General features: G+C 38.4%; 1 protein-coding gene across 1 annotated transcript; it reads right to left on the bottom strand.

The window, feature by feature from the left end:
- Positions 1 to 1,227: 1,227 nt before the first annotated feature.
- CPO (carboxypeptidase O) lies at positions 1,228 to 14,754 on the bottom strand. The gene is made up of 11 exons (XM_041473339.1): positions 14,669 to 14,754; positions 11,415 to 11,490; positions 10,855 to 10,979; positions 8,261 to 8,375; positions 7,126 to 7,227; positions 6,203 to 6,307; positions 5,556 to 5,666; positions 4,335 to 4,425; positions 3,551 to 3,753; positions 2,700 to 2,784; positions 1,228 to 1,496 (listed from the first exon to the last, which is right to left on the bottom strand). The coding sequence occupies exons 1-11, from the start codon at positions 14,746 to 14,748 to the stop codon at positions 1,228 to 1,230; spliced, it is 1,362 nt and encodes a 453-aa protein (XP_041329273.1). The 5' UTR covers positions 14,749 to 14,754.
- Positions 14,755 to 16,955: the final 2,201 nt, after the last annotated feature.

Raw genomic sequence — 16,955 nt, 5'->3', positions numbered from 1 at the left:
TAGCCAAGCCTGGTGGACGTATTTCTGGAATGTGATACTCCTGTATTCAAAAGCAGAGTACAGGTTAAAATAGGCCTTCTCTATTTCAGTGAATGCCCTGCACCCTCTGGTGTTGGCTGTAACAACACAGAAGCTCTTATCTTGGTATTCTCTTTTGTCTGGCCCAGTTGGAGAGTCCCTACTCATTGAGCTGAAATATTTCCTTTCCTCTGGCACTCCACTGAGCTTCCAGTTTTGCATGAGGATCCCTGAAGGTTGCAGGCTCTCCCAAATGATGGAGAGCAGACAACAGAACACCCTTTTGTACAGTCAGCCTCAAAGGATTAAGGTGGTTGGTAAGAAAGAAACCTCTTTGTAAACAGACTTTCTTTATGTACAGTCTTTAATGAAATCCCTTAGGAGTCTAAATTAAGGAGGATAATTGTCACCACCAGTCAATTTTGGAAGTTGAATATGCAAAAAAAAATTCTCTGGTCTGCTCTGTAGGAATAGCACCCATCCTTATCTATATTTTCCCTTTTTCTTTCAAATTTTTGGAGGATCTGACCTTCTATCTTCAGTAATCTGACCGCATCTAAGTGACAGGACCCCACCTCTTCTCTGTCGCCACGTGCGTGCACCAATTCAACTCTTCAGCTTGCTTCAGACTGTTGTAGATGGTTTCCTGATCATGACCTTTCACCAGCTTTTGAGGCCCTGTATTTTCTAGCAAATCCCAATGTGGCAGATTAGGGAAGGAAAGTGGAGGACAAGGAAGCCATCCAATTTTCTGTAGTGGGATTTGAGGACTTTTAAGTCTCACAGGTATTCTGCTAAGGCCAGCAACACACAGAAGTCAGTGGGTTCAGGCAGTAAGGGAAATAGTGACAGATCAGGACTGTGGCTGACAGAAGGGCTACACAGGCCCAGGTGAGCCCCTAAAAACAGGCTCCAAAGAAACAGGGAGTGATAGTGCTCTGTCCTCATGGGTAGTTGTCATGAGTTGATGTTTTAAGGTCGTTTAAAGACTAAGCAGAGCCAGCAAGTGAAGCTTGGGAAATTGCCACAGCTCTTTATCTTTTCCTTCTTCCCAAAAACATAGCTATCAAACCACAAGTCCTTTTATTTGATGGGATGAGCCTTTATTGAAATACTTGACATTAAATTTCTTTGCTGATGTAACTTTTTATTTTTAAGGGGACATTCTATTTTTCATATGAGACTCATGCTGGGTTCTCTAAGCTGTTTTTAAGAAACAGACCATGTAAGTATAATACTCAGACAAAGGCTCAGGCCCAAGCTGCTGGAGGTCAGCACCACATCTCCATTTGTGAAGTACTTCTTATCAACATAGTCTATGATCGTCATCACAGCCAACATAGTCTCCTCACACGTGGGCTGGATTTGGTTAGCGGGGAGAACAAATCCATGAGTGCCCGTGTCTCGCAGTTCAAACGTGTAGGAGAACGGAATGCCAATCGTGTGGGCCCAGTCCCGTGAGGAGCCTGAGTTACTGTCTGTGAATTTAGAAATAGAGAGGAGATATTTGTATTAAGCATGGTTCTTTAAAAATACTTCTTGTTAGAGTTAATACAAGTTTATACCAGAATCCCTGAACTAAGCAGTAACCATATATCACTGTGACATGGAGAACAGTTTCTAGGTGCTGTAATTCTTAGCTATACTAAAAGTATATGGAGTTTTCTAAATGACACAGTTCTTCATAAGATGGCACTGTACAATAACAAGAGATGAGTTCCAGGAACTCAGTGTTTTTAGCATTTTACTGTGACTAGTGTAGGGTACAAGATGGATTGGACATTTATCTGTTCTTGTACTTCATTTCCTACAAGGATGCTGACTAGAATTTAAATATATAATTTTTAAAAGCATAATTTTTGTCAAATCTGCAAAATTTCTGTCTCCCTATATCTCTGTTCATCTTCCTTGTGGATTATTTTTCTTACCTATTCAGTGTAAGTACAAACCCTGCCAAAATGCAGCCCTAGGCACAGGCAAGTTGCATTAAACTTACGCTGCATTGCTCTTGCAGTCTGTGCCTCTGGGACTGGCACTTGGGGACTGGCAGAGACAGCCACTGGAATATGCAAACCACATGGGTTCTGGAGCCAACTACTTACTGTTCTCACTGACTAGCGTGACTTATTGCTTACTGGGAAAATATTGGGTTTACTAGGCAGTCTCTAGGGCCCTCAATCCTCTTTGTATAGGCTGTCAACTCATATTAGCTACGATATGTTCGTGATGTGGCCATCCAGTCTATTAGGAACAGGGCTGAAACCGATGTATTTCACACAGAATTGCAAGCAGCTGCCATGTGATAATGTCTGATGAAGTAAATGTAGACCTGAGTAGGATTTTAATTTTTGCTTGATTCCCATGAAGACAAATAGCAGTTTTGCTGCTGACTTCAGCAAGGTCAGGATGATCTATCACCAGTCTCCTTCTGTCCCCTGTGATGGATCTGTGAGGAATCCATGTAGGAACTAGGTTCTGATCAATGCTTCGCCCATTCCTGCAGTCAGCTTTCTAACTTACAGAGTTATCTCTTATTCAAATGACTGCTGCTGACATGTTGCACCAAAACGGCCCTTTAAACATTACTCAAAGTAGAAACTCAGCAAAACAGTACTTGCTGATGCATGTGACACAATTCTTTGAAAAACAGAGTAGTCAAATGGAAACATAAAAAAACTTACATAAAATTAAAGCAGTTGATCCTACTCTGTAGCTGGTCCCATACTTTCCTGTCAATGCAGCAGCTGCTTCCTTTGCAACTTGCATCTGGAAATTCAAAATAGGAACAGCCTTAGCATCAGTGGCAGTACCTTTGGCAATTATTTTGAGTGGACCAAAATTTTTGTCTCTTTCAGCTTTACATTTGTATATGATCACCTTTATAACACACTGGTGCTGACTACAGCAGTGATTGACCTCTTACTTGTTTTATTGCCATAGACTCTGTATCCCACCATCCTTAGAAACTGATCCATAGACAAAATAAATTACTTCTCCAATGATTCATAAGAAGTCCAAACCCAAATCCCTCATGCTTTTGACTAATGCTTATTCTATTGGAATATTCATAAATACACACATAAGTTAAAAGAACTTAAATCAGAACACTAAGAAACTGAGGGAAGAAGTAACCAAGAAATAGGTACTTACTTTGCTCCCATTTTTCTGAGCATTTTGGAATACCCTTTCTGGACACAATCATGATAACCATATGTGTATAATGTGCTGGCATCCTAAAGTGTAAATTCATTCTTGTATGCAGTGAAAGTTAGTGCTCTTCTCCACTTACCTTGCTTTGCATTAACCCTATCTGTAGTAGTTCAGTTTTCCTGATTTAAGATGAAGAATTAGGATTTCTGAGGCAAATAAAACTTACTGATGCTGAATGGAGAAGCAGTAACTCTGTTCAAGCTAAGTCCCTGAGCAAGCCCAGCTCCTCTGAAGGAAAGGCAAGAGTGCAAGTAAAGTTGTACCAGGTGCTACTGCCTGTATTTGCTCTCTACAAAGGTAGAAGATAAATATTTTGCCCTACCAGTTCTTCGTTGTTACTTGGAGGTTCAGTTGTGGAACCGTATGGGGTGAGGATGAGCTGTCCATAGGAGTGAATTGTTAAATAACACAAAATGTCATTCTTCTTGCTTTTGATAAACTGAGCCACAGCTCTTGTCTCAGGCTCTGATTCTGGTCCAGATCCACAGAAGACATCACTGCTGCAGTTAAAGGATACACCAACACCTGGGGAGGAATACAAACACTGAATCAATGGAGAAATATAGAACACACGTTCAGAAGGAACTGGGAAATTTACCTTGGAGTGTTAAGGCATGTGTTTATGTGGGCAGGGGACTAGACAGCTCAGTGGGACTTTAGCATTACACTCAGTAGGTAGCAACTAAAATTTGATGCAAGACTAAAACATTTATTGCACATTTACAGGATGGCTGCAACGAAAACACTCTGACACCACCACAGTGTACCACACACCAGGGAAGCTTTGGAGGCTCCTTGAAATTCATGGTAAATGTAAATACTGGCTGTTAAGTGACTAACTCTTAACATTCCTGCCTAGAGCTGATGCTTGCTCCTGCAGTGAGTTAGAGGTATAGTTACATAAGAGAAATTTTCTGCTCACAAAAATAAGTGCTGGTTGAAAGTCAATGAGTTAATATTTTCACAAACTAGGATTTTATTTTTACATATACATTGATGACAACAAGGTGAATATTCCTTTATTGTAAGACTACATTTTATTTCAGAAACTAGTTATTACTTTTGCTTTACTTTTGTGTTCATGATCTGAAATACTTCAAACTTACTGCCCCAGGATGAATTGAAGTTTCGGTTCAGATCCGTGCCATAGCAGGTGCCATTCTCATATGGAGAACGGCTTTTCCTCCACAAACGATCCTGAAGAAAAGTAACTTCTGTTACATAATAAAAACTCAATGATCCATATGGCCCAGTGATTATATAGTGTAAATACCCCCTTTTTTTTTTTTTTTGACCTCTGCATTCTAACTAACCCTGGTATTGTAAGAGTACAGCTCCATGTGCAAGGGTGATAAAGCTCAGCGACAGAACAATTCATCTACTACAACCAGTCTGTCATCAGCCACAAACCTGTCTTCACTCTGAAATAAGCCTCTGGACCTTTTTCTTTTTTATTTTTTTAAAGTATGCTTTTTCTGTGATACTCAGCTGCTTCTGTGCAGTGTGGCGCCCCTAAGCAAGGCATTGTGAATGATAAGAGATGATAGTATGTTTCAGATTCAGGAAGATTAATTATTTTTTGTCAGTTAATATTGCTACTGCTCCCTGGTTCCCTGCTATACTCACAGCTATACAGGTTCTGTGCAGACCTCACTGCACTACCTGCATGAGATTCCCGGCTGAACTACCTGTGTGTGCATTCAAGTGCAGCATTTGGTATGCCCCACACCTGCGGAGAGCAAGGTGGGAGGCAGCCCAATCCACATAGTGGTAGCCATGGGCCATCCAAAGGTCCTGCATTAAAAGTTGCTTCAACTAGGCACAGGGGCCTAAAAGCATGGTGAGAGTGGCTGAAGACCAACATTTTGCATTATTCTTCATATCAGAAAAGGAAGATTATTTGGGAGGGCACACCTCTTCCATAACCAAGTAGCCTGATATTTGACCAATTCTTCTCCCGTGCTGTGCAAAGGTTCTAAGACACATCTGCTACTTGGCACCTTTTATGAAGAATTAATAACTCTTCCAGACATACTTAAGTCCATCAACCAAGCCTTGAGCTGTTATCAAAGTAGTAATCCTATCCCCAGAAACCCAAAACCAATTGATCTTGTGGTTTTGTCTTCCCAAGTCTCATTTGCTAGCAATATTTAGATCATTTCAAGTGATCACTGATTTTTCACAAAAGAAACAAAATCTCTCTGCCATGAGAGGATTTATGTGAGTATCATTGTTTTCTGTTTAAGTACTATGACGCTATCTAAAAGTAACAGAACATGCTGGGCACATCTAACTTTCAGTCTAGTTCCTGAATTTTCACTACTTACTGCTTCCCAGGAATAGATGTAGCCATCAATATTGAGGACTGGCAAGACATAGAGGTCCAAATTCTGCAGAAATCTGCTTATCTTTGGGTCAGTTTTGTAATTTTGAAGAATCTGAAAAGAAAACATATAGAGCACTGAGCAGAGAATTTGGTGGTAATCACTGCAAAAAGTGAGTTTAGAACTATCATCAGGTGATTATTCACTCCTGGACATCACCATGGTACCCAACACCTATTTGATCCCCAGTGTGCCAGGTACTTTTTTTCTATACATGTGGAACATTGCTATATCATAGATTAGAGATTATGTTATATCATAGATTAGGGATTTATTTCAGGAGGATTGTGACTTTTTGATAGAGAGAATCTTGATCTAACAGCCATTGTGAGAAAAGGAGAGGTTGATACCAGGTTTTGGAAAGCTTTGGAAACATTCAGGTAGAGGAACTGGTGGACTAATTAATATTGTCCCATACCTCAAACCATGCTTTGGACTTTGTTCTCCACAGATATCTGTACTATACACTTATTTTGCAAATCATATTTTAAGAAAAAAGCATAATTTTTGGTATCAAAATAGAAAAGATATCGGAAGCATCCAAAGTGATATGGTTTGCTTTTTATCTAAATGAAAGAATAAGGACTCACTTCTTTCACAAACCACTGACAGAAGGCTGGAGAGATCCATTCTCTGGCATGAATCCCACAGTCCATCCAAATTATCTTTTTGGTTTTATTTGATGGTTGGCTGATCTGAGAGAATGTAAATGTGATAATTTAAAAACTGTTACATTACAATGGAACAGCTTAATGTAATACAAGTAAAAGAAGTGCCATGATATGCCATTGAGCCATCTGAGATTATTATTATTATTATTATTATTATTATTACAGACATCTTTATGACAAGCTCTTTTTCCTTATAACCCCATCTTGATAGCATTAGAAGGCATGAGTTTTAAAGTATCTGTTGAGCAGAAGTGTCAACAGAACAGTTAATAGAACAGTTTCTTTTTTTCCTTTTTCATTTGTACTCATTATTCACAGGAGTGGTTGCTCTTACTTGAAGATTTTTAAATTGTTTTGTTTTTAGAAGGGGAGCAACAAAAAGGCAGGATGTCTAATACTACTCAATGGTAGGAACAGATAGGCAATAACTAACACAAATATGAAGACTATGGTTTTCACTAGTGTGTCCAATAAAAAAGTAATGGAATACTGCTAGCAGAAAGGCTATCTGCTATAAAAAGTAATAAAAATAACAAACTAAAAGTCTTTATCCTCACACACATCTGTTGCCAAGCTAGTTTCAGCTTGATTTGTATTTCTAAACAAGGCTTCAGTTAAATTTGTTGTTTTCAGTACATAATGGCAATAGCAAGCTCATAATGATAGTGTCTGTGAAAGTTGGCAAATCTTACCATAATGTAGAGAAGTAAAACCATCTCCTGTTATTTCAGTGAATTGGGATGAATGCTATCTTAGGAAACATCTGAATCCTGTCTTCTCCTGAGTACTTTTCTTTTTTTGTTAAGATATGTTTTATTATTAAGGGAAATTTCCTCCCTTACCTGTAGGTAATACATTGGTCGATTCTCAAATGTCTTCCCCAGGATGTGCTGAGTCACCAGCTCGCTGTTGTTCTTCTGCATCTGAGTCATCCATTGATAAATCTGAAATAGTTGCAAAGAATTCTTGTCCAAAGTGGGAGTTTCCTTCTCTTTCCCACTTCCATTTCCAGATTAAAGCATTTTCTTTTGTTTACGCAAGCAACATTTTCCTCAGAGTTTATTTCAGTCTGTGATGTCACTTACAGGCATGGAAGGTGTTTCACATGCCTCTGTGTAAAGGCATGGCTGTGTCTCACTGGCTGTTAAAAGGGAACATTGCTGCAATGTGACAGGGATTCTCCAATCTGGATCTCATTCAACATGCCCATCCTAGTGGGCATCTTCCTGTTGAGCTCAGCAGACATGAAGCCACACCATCAACTCTTCAAAAGAGTCTCTTTCCTATCAGCACTGATTTTCCACATCTGAGTCAGCAGCAGTCATCCTCAATGGGTAGCTCAAGCAAAATCTACATGAGGGTTGACTTTGTTCTGTTATTTTTATTATGCAGCTAAGAGAAAGAATTGCCACCATACACTGCTTTTGTCCAGGTTTGCCAAGTGGTGCATGGAATTTGGCGCCAAGAAGTCATCACTGCCCACCCCTAAGACATTGTTTTCTCCTAAAGTGCCAAAAACCTACCCTTAAATTATTCCTTTCTACAGATGTCCCACTGTTCACCCACTGGGATTTCAGACACCACAATGGTCATCGCACTTCACAATTGCCTCAGCACCAAACAATCTGGGACGTAAATGAATAAATACTAAATAATAAAGAATGACAGGGTAGAAAGGTAGCCAACCAGCCAAAACACAGAATATTATCTGCAAAACAGTGCAGCTGCTTCTCACAGAGCATTTATATTTTGTTCAGTGAAGAATTGCAGATTTAATAAAAATCAATGGCAAATCCATATTCAATTCAACCAGGCTAGGATTCTAGTCAAAGAGTAAGGACTGATTCTTTAAAGAAGAAAGTCAGAAACAGGTCTACCTACTTTAGCTGAGCTTTCTGCAAACACAGAATTGCCTTCTGTGGCATTTACAGAACAGAGAACAACAAAGTACACAAGCAGACTTAGGTTTTTCTTTACCTCTTCCATTGGATGGTATTCAGTGTAGACATAACCTCCTGAGACCTGTCTGTGGCTGCTCCTCTCCCTTGGCATGCTCTGATCCACAAGTTTCTGCACATCAGGTATTAGGACTCTGAAGGATAGGGAGAGGGAAGATAGAAGAGAAAACAATCCCAAAGAGTTGCTGCAGAACTGTCATAGTGGGTTCATTGCTTACATCAGCAAACAAAAGGATTTAACCTCTTCTGTTGTGATTTGCCTGGCAATTGCCTGGCAAGATCATCACCATCAGCATTATAGTTATTTTCATGTAAAGCAAAGTTCAAAGTACTGAGATTTTCACAGGTTTTTAACAATAATATTTTTTACCAGATTTTTTAAGTTGTCAATTTTCTACCAAGGAAAAAAGTTCAAGATTTTATTTTCTTCACCACTTCTATTTTTGAGCAAAATTCCGAAAATACCACCTTTGGGAAAAGGAAGCGAAAGAGAAAAATTTAAGATCAGATTTCATTGTATTTTAGTGAGACATTTTGAATTTGCAAAGATTTCACAGAAATATTCATTGCAATTTGCAAAAATCAGAACAAACTCCTTATTTCCTTCAAATAGCTTTTTTTTGCTTTTTAGCTACAAAAATAACTCAGAAACTAGTATAGCACAGGCATGATTCCATGATCCAAGGAGTCAATAAAACCTTTTCCTTAGCTTCAGTGGACTTTGGATGAGAGGCTGCTCTTCCTCACTGCAATCAGCCCCTTGTAGCTGCTGTAAATCTGTGCTATTGTAAATGCTTGTGATAAGACAATTGCAAAGGTAGCTCCAACACTGTTCATCTCAAATGCTGGAAGTGCTAACAGGCTTTTCTGCTGACAGTGGCGCTTATAAGCATTTCTGGGAACTGCATGTAAGAAATTTTTTAACTTTCAGTCTGAGCTTTGATGTTTATTCACATCTAAACTTCAAACTAAAATTCAGGCAGTGAAAATTTCCATGAAGTGAAACCACACACACAAAATACCTTATCAGTGCTCTGGAGAAGGGTCTGACACAGTTGGAATATTGATGTCCTTATTGTAATTTGTCATTTATGTCTCTATCATTATATACCTGACTGCCATGTTACCTTCCCTGCATGCCAACTGCCTTCTAAAGGATAGTTTCTGCTTTGAATCTCTTATAGGAACTTTGACTCTATTATGGTTGTACTCATCTCAGCCTCTTTGCAATACATACTCAAAATTTTCATCAAGACTAATAATTACTCCTCTCTTTCTTTAGAACCCTATGTAAGGTAGATACAGTTCTGGCCAAGGGAAAAAAGTTGAGATGCTACTTTCAGTTTAGTATTTAAATTTCCACTAGAATCAGTTGAAACCATTAGAAAATGAAGAGTCTTGACATAAAAAAGTGGTTAAATATCTTCTGGAATGTTGCCTAAGTACTGAATATCTAAACCTCATTCTAGATAATTTGTACTGGCTTCAACCTCGTATCTCTTCATCTCTGGTTGTCAGGGCATCACACTTACTAAAGGAACTTGTCAGGCAAGATGCAGGATGTCAAGATCAGCTTTAACTCAAAACAGCTTTGAAGTGACACCAATCCTCCTTAAACTCATCTTTGATTGGTAAATGTCAGTGTGTGCCCATACGCCATTTGTCATCAGCCCTGAATGACTACAGGGTTGTTTATATTAAATACTGCTAAATTAAATTAGCTACTGGTTACCTGAAAAAGTCAGTTACAAAAGGGAACAGGACCATGTGAAGAATAGCTCTTATTTAATCCCATTTTCCTTTATAAACACTGTTTGTATCTGTATTAGATCTTCTGGTTGTAAGTAATGGAAGACGTGGCTACATAGGTGTGATAAAACATTGTGGGATATTTGCAGGTTATGGCTCCCAGTTGTGTGCATAGTGCCCAGCTGCCACTGGGATCTTTGTCCTAAGTTGGGATGTCTCTCTTTGGCTGGATGGTGCCAGGAAATTCTCACCAGCCTCATGAAGGGGATAGAGGTAGAAAAATGCAGCTTTTGAAGAAAGAGGCTGAATATTCATTTTGGAAGATCTCTTCTCCAAATCAGAGGAGTAACAAGAGACAGGAAAGGGAAAAGGAGAGCTAGAGACTGTTTCCCTGCAGTGACATCAATTAAACTTTTGGGCTCTCCAGAAGTGAAGTACCCTCCATTCAGATATCCATGCTTTCCAAGAGCAAAGCATGCTCTTATAAGCAGTGGTTACACCAAGTTCGGCCTTTTGAGTTCAGACTAAAAAATTGAGTCATATATCCAAGTGCCATCCTCTCAGTGACTGCTGAGAAGGCCACAGCAGGAAACAAGACAGATTGGGCTGTCTCAGGTTCCAGCTCCAGATTTACAGTCCAGGTTAGGTGGAAGATAAATACATAGGGCAGGGGAGAATGGGCTTTTAAAGGTTCATACAGCATCCCTGTGTTTGGCTGGTCAAGGTAACTTGGAGGCATTTGGAACAAAGGTTGGGTCCTATTGCCAGTACTAGTTGAGTTTATCAGATAGGGCTTGGTCCTGTTCTGATAGCAAGGAAGATTATTAGAGCCAGCCTTCCCCACCGAGGTATTAGAGATTGTACCTGTAAGAGATCATATGCTGAGCTAAGCTCTTTTTCACCTCCTGCACCACAGGGGCTGGGACTCTTATGTGCAGGTCTTCCCCAGCCCTGATGTCTTCAGGCAGCAGGGGTTTCCACAAGTCCAGCTGTGCAGAGAAGAAAGAAATGCACAAATGAAGCTCTGTTTTCAGAATGAGAACTATATTAAAGATAGAGTAGTTGCATATCAACATATGAAAGATTTCCTTCAAAGTGTCCTGGAAACTCCCCAGTCATCTTTTCATAGAGCACACAGCACAGGCTTAATGCTTTTATTGACTCAGACACCACTGATAAGGAGCAGCACTTTCACACAGCCATGCTAAGAAACTAATATTTTCATATAAATTACTTCAGGTAGTAGAAGGGCAATTCCACACTACAATAAGACAAAAAAAAAAAAAGTTAAATAAAGCTTTTTCTAGTTTACTTTAACATTTATGACTATCATAAGCTACATGCATATCTGTTTTACAACCCAAGACTCCACTCTGCTTGTTGGGCACATGTGGTTATTTTTAAGTAAAGTAAAAATAACTTACCATGAAAGTACTGCAAAGAAGTTGAAGATTCTGGGCTTGCTGAAATGTTTCTGGTACAATATGCAGAACCTGATCCCTGGAAATTCAGTAGAAAAACAAGATCAGTTTTAAGGTCTGTTAAAGTATCCATGATTTTAGAAGTCAAAAGGACATATTTTGTTATGTAGAAGGAAGACAGAGCATGTAACAGTGCTGTTCCAACAAAAACACCTCTGAATTATGAATTTGTGGAATGTTTTGGCTGCAAACAGAAGTGATCTGACTTTTCTGTTGCTAGAGCATTAACAACTCTGCTTCCTCGCCAGTGGCAGTGCTTTATTCACCATACCTGCTTTGCAGAAGCCAGCTGCTTGCATGAGCCCTGATGTGTGTTTCTGCCTGTGCAGGACCAGGGCCAGAATGAGGGCATAGTTAATACATGATAAACTGTTTATTTGGTAAGATGTCACTTTCTTCCCCTCACACTTGGGATTTATTCAATTATTACAGATTAACTTTGTGCTTGGCTGGTCTATTTCAGCATGCAGAAACTTTTGATAGTCATGACAAAAGAACATTGCCTAGAACTTGAGATGTCCACAAACTGCTTTTCATGAGAATAGCTAATTTATTCCAAAATACCGAATATTGTGGTCTCCAGAATTGCATATTCTTACTAAATTCACAAGAAATAAATATTTCTAGTGCAGAATCTATAATTTTATATTTCTAGAAAAGACTCACAGAATCCAGTGTCTTAGTACATGTTTTCATGAGACCACATGAAAATTTCATCTACTACATGCTTAATCTGATGAAAATAATTGAAGTTTACAAAGAACAAATGAAAATGGATGGAAATGCAGAAAAAGCAAATCAGTATGTTCTGTTAAAAATGCCCTTGGAAGTTTTTTTGTATTTTTTTTCAGTGTTCATTCAGATCAGCTTTCCAGGATTGACAGTGAGTGTGATGTTTCTGGTGAAAGAGTTTCAGAGTGAGAAGTGGATGTTGATGACTACATTGCATTACTCAAAGATGGGAGACCAATTATCCACTACTGATGAGAACAGAACAGAATGGGGAATACTAGAAACTTTCCTACTTGCCAGCAATGAAAAACTGCTTCACAGCCTCTTTTAGTGACTTCAATGGAGTCTTTACCAGACAAGTATAAAAAATGAACATTTTACATTTTAAAGTTTTTTGTAGCAGAAATTCTTGTTGCAAAAGCAAGCCATGGTCTTTATAGTCATCAACATAATGCGCTCTCATCATCTGAACTGCAACTGCCATCTTTTGTTCTTCCATGCAGGAATGTACAATTATCAGCTTAATATACATGCAAATAGAATTCACTATTCATTCACTTTATCCCCAGAGAAATAGAGGGATTTGTGGTTTTTTTCATCTCTCTTGCGTATATCACCTTTTCTGATTGAGAACTTGATAGTTAAAACAGGCAGTTTACTACTGCTTTATGAGATGCCAATGGCCCCATATCTATGGGGGGAAATGATTACACTTGTATTGCTCACAGGAATGGTACAACAGTCATGTTGTACAGATTGGTACAACAGTCATAATGTCTTTAATAAACCTTGTAGATGCAGGATAAACATCTTTGCTAGCAGAATAAACATCTCAGCTGCAGTTCAGAGTTTATTCTCTCTAAACGTCTAGGCTTGCTATGTTCTTTGTCTATCAGGAAGGGAAACAATATCCTGTAATATCTTTCTATCCTCATTGACATTATGTCTTAATTACACCAAATCAGAGAAATTCCAGACAGTCAGATTGCTGCCAGATGGCCAGCTCTTATTTACTGATAAACCTTTCACAATAGCCAGTGTGGAGACAAACCATTTTTAATAGTAAATTAAGATTAGAAAGCATACATTTGTTTATGATTATGAACTAAGTTTCTCAGTGGAGAACTGCAAAGTCAGCCCATGTGACCCCATGAGAACTACAATTTTTAAAATTCTACAGTTAAGCTTGCTTAACAAATGAAAGGACTGTTCTCAGCACAGGCTCTCTGTCCTTGGATGCTTATAGATTGGATATTTCATTTCATTGTTAAACAGAGCAGAGGACAATGAAAATGGGCTTTACTAATATTTTGGTCTTTGTGCAGGTGCTGCCCACCCAAAGTCACACTTACCATTTTACCTGTTTTTAAATTCCATGCAAGTACTAGACAGGTTCAGTTCTGGACAATAATTAGAAACAAAAATGAAAAATACATTACCAGGGATCTACTGAATTCTATTCACTGAAATCAGGCTCTAACTGCATCTCTGATACAAATCTAAAGACTAAATATTATCCAAGGAAATAATACATTTGAAGTAGTGACTCTGTATGCTCTGCTAGGAGATTTTCCAGGAGAGCTGCTGAATGGGTGCACTATGAGGGAACTTACTTGCTATAGGTATTGCTTGATTTTCTGTCCTTTTCATGACTATATTCTAGGAATATAATTCATTTAGAGGCATTCAGCACCAGACTACTTTCTCTGTTTGCTTTAGAAAATTCCATGTATAAACTTATATGTGACTAGGTGGCATCCACACTATGCTCATGCCCACCTGCAAATCCCAGCTGCCACAATGGCAGCTACCTGGCTTCTTGAAAGTTGAGGGTGAATGAAACAAAAACAGTTTAGATAGACAAACAGAATAATTTTACATCACTCATTTTCTGAAGTGCAACTGAGAATGGAAAATAAAGCATAATTAGAGATTTCATACATTTCAAAACATTAATCAGTAATTTTAAAAAAAGGTGATAATCTCATTCTCTGAACATCTCCCTTAGCTTCTTTTTTTTTTTTTTTTTAATTGTTACAGATTTCCAACAGGTCTTCAATATCTTCTTCATATAACGTAATCTGTCTTTTATTAATAGATATAATTTTGCTCAGTCATACCCCTTGCTTTATAGTCAGAAAAGGCATTTTACTCCTGCAGCATCTGGTTTCAAAATTCATTATGAAAGAGGCTAAGCCAAATGCATTTCAATGGAAACAGGGCATCCTGAGATGCATTTGAGAGCCATTCTGTGGCTCCTACAGCTGTGACTATGTCTTTTTTGGCTTGGGTTAGATTCACTCATTCTTCATTTCCCATCTTCATATTTTCTTTCTCAATCTTACAAAGTTTACAGCTTAGTAACCCTGTGTCCAGTTTTCCAGCTCATAATTATTATTTTTCATACACAGTTTCTGGGACTTTCACTGCATGCACAATTCTTCATGAAACCTGTTCATACTCACCTGTCATATTGCAATTTCAAGCTGAATTTTCCAGGAATTAGTATCCCCAGAGAAAAGATGATCCCAAGAGAAAGCCACATCTTTGTGCAAAGATCCCAGCACTGACAGTGCAGCACTAAAAAGGAGGAAGATAGATCTGGACTGAACACATGATTTATACAGTTATAATATACAACTAGACTTATCCTGGAAGGTAACCTGCCCTTTATGAATCATTAGCTTCACTTGTAAAAAGTTCTAGATGGATCATTAACTTCATTTATAAATAGTTATACTTTTTCTTAATTCTTAAAAGTCTCTTCCACACCCCAAAACACAAACACAATTAGCAACTTTTTTCTTAGTTCACTTTTTCTAAGAACTAAGAACATTTTTCCTCATGTCACCTTTTTATCTTTGAAAGTGTTTTGTGACAGAATTGGTAGAATTTAGAGAAAGTGTTACCTGCAAGATCTACAGCAAATCATGATGGTTAGCTCATAACAATCATAGAGCTAGGGAAGGACAGGTAGTAAAACAAGCTCTATCCTTACTCTCTTTCTTTTTGTGTTTGTGCCTTTATGGAACACTTCTGTGACCTCTTAAGTGCAGTTATACACTTACCTAACTTAAAAGAGGACATGAAAGAGCAACCAATGCTTCATAAAAGGAAATATTGGGACATCAGAGCCTCATCTAAACCACTCTAAGTTGGCCCAGATCAGTCTCTAGCCACAGACGTACAACCCTACACTGTCATAAAAGGTGTTTTTGTTATATATTTTTTAAAAGTGGGCTGGTTACTATCTGAAATATTTAATTTCTTTTTTAGTTCACATGGCAAGTGTTAACATTTGTAGACTGTAGTTAGACATATAGCACAGTTCTTCAGAAAGAAATTGTTTCCCTCATCCTGTCTCTTGGATTAAAACTATCTTGGGGTGATTTGATGAAGAAAACTGCATGGATTTGGGACGCAGAGACTCCAGTTTGTGTTCATATATAATGGACATGATACTATGCTGTAACTATGGGTATTTATAGATTCTTCTCATCAAAGTACAGAGTCCTCTTACATTTTTATGAAGGCTGTTATCAAGGAAACAAGCAGCAGAACTGTCCCAGTATAAAAGAGGAACAGCATAGCTCAAAAGCGTTTTTTCACAAAACCAGGCTGCAGGCAAGAGAAGAATATGCTGTTCTTCATAAATCACACCAGACCCTTTCTGTTTTATTGCAACCTTCTCAACAGCCTGGGCCTGAAAATGCTGAGTATTCTCTCCATGTAGATATCCAGCCCACAATGACTTCCAGAAGAGCTGAAAGAAGTCAAGTTTACAGGATTAGATACAGCTTCATTTGTGAGGAGTCAGCAAAACAAATTCATGTTGGAAGTTCATATTAATACTCAGGACATCTGCTCAGATAACCTTTGCTTTTGTTTCCTTTGTCTCCACCACTGCTATGAGGCAGACTCATGATTTTAAGACTTCTGCAGTGTTGTCTGTGCCCTTTTAACAGACTTGGCTTTGAACTAGGGTTCAGTCCCTTGACAGGGACTCAGAATCTAGGAAAAATATATATAAATGGAGGCATAAAGAGAAATGGAGCAAATTATGATAAGTGCTAAAATTCAACTCCAGCCCAAAGTTTCCACCTTCATGTTGAAAGCAGAAGCTATTTATTCTGTGGTGAAAAGATCACCCCTATGATGCCAAATAGTAATGAAGATAGACAGACAGAGATAGATAGATAGATAGATAGAGTCATTTTGCTTAATTAATATAGAATTCAGAAGAAATGACAGTTGCTTGCTAGGTCTTTGATTCGAATTCTTTTGAAGTCTATTTGATTTTAATGGGCTTTAGATGAAAGTCCTGTACAAATAATTATGGGCATTTCTCTGATTTAAGAAATTGACTTATTTTGGGGATTTAAACAGAAGATTTGTTTGTAAAAGACAATACTTCATTTTCTACTTGTGTTCAGCTGGCAAGCAGCACTTCTGAATTCAGAATAAAAGCCATTAGAGACATTATTCTGCCACCAATGCAAAAAAATATCTTGGGATGAGCAGTAAACTTCAACAAGCCTATTGCCCTCTTGGGTATGAATAATGTGTCTCTCAGTAATAAAGTCTGTTCTTTGGTCAGGTTCTTACTGGCAGCTTCTTATCTTTCTAGCAAATGTGGGAGGCAGCTTAATCCATTTATTCCCTCCTTGAAAATAGTGGGCAAAAAGGCATGGGACTTTCTGGGGAGAGGAAGGGTCATAAATATGTGGCACAAACATGCCACATGAAACCATG

This window comes from Pyrgilauda ruficollis, unplaced genomic scaffold, assembly GCF_017590135.1.
Source record: "Pyrgilauda ruficollis isolate IOZ18807 unplaced genomic scaffold, ASM1759013v1 scaffold3, whole genome shotgun sequence".
NCBI lineage: Eukaryota > Metazoa > Chordata > Aves > Passeriformes > Passeridae > Pyrgilauda > Pyrgilauda ruficollis.
This window is presented reverse-complemented; position numbering and strand designations above follow the sequence as displayed.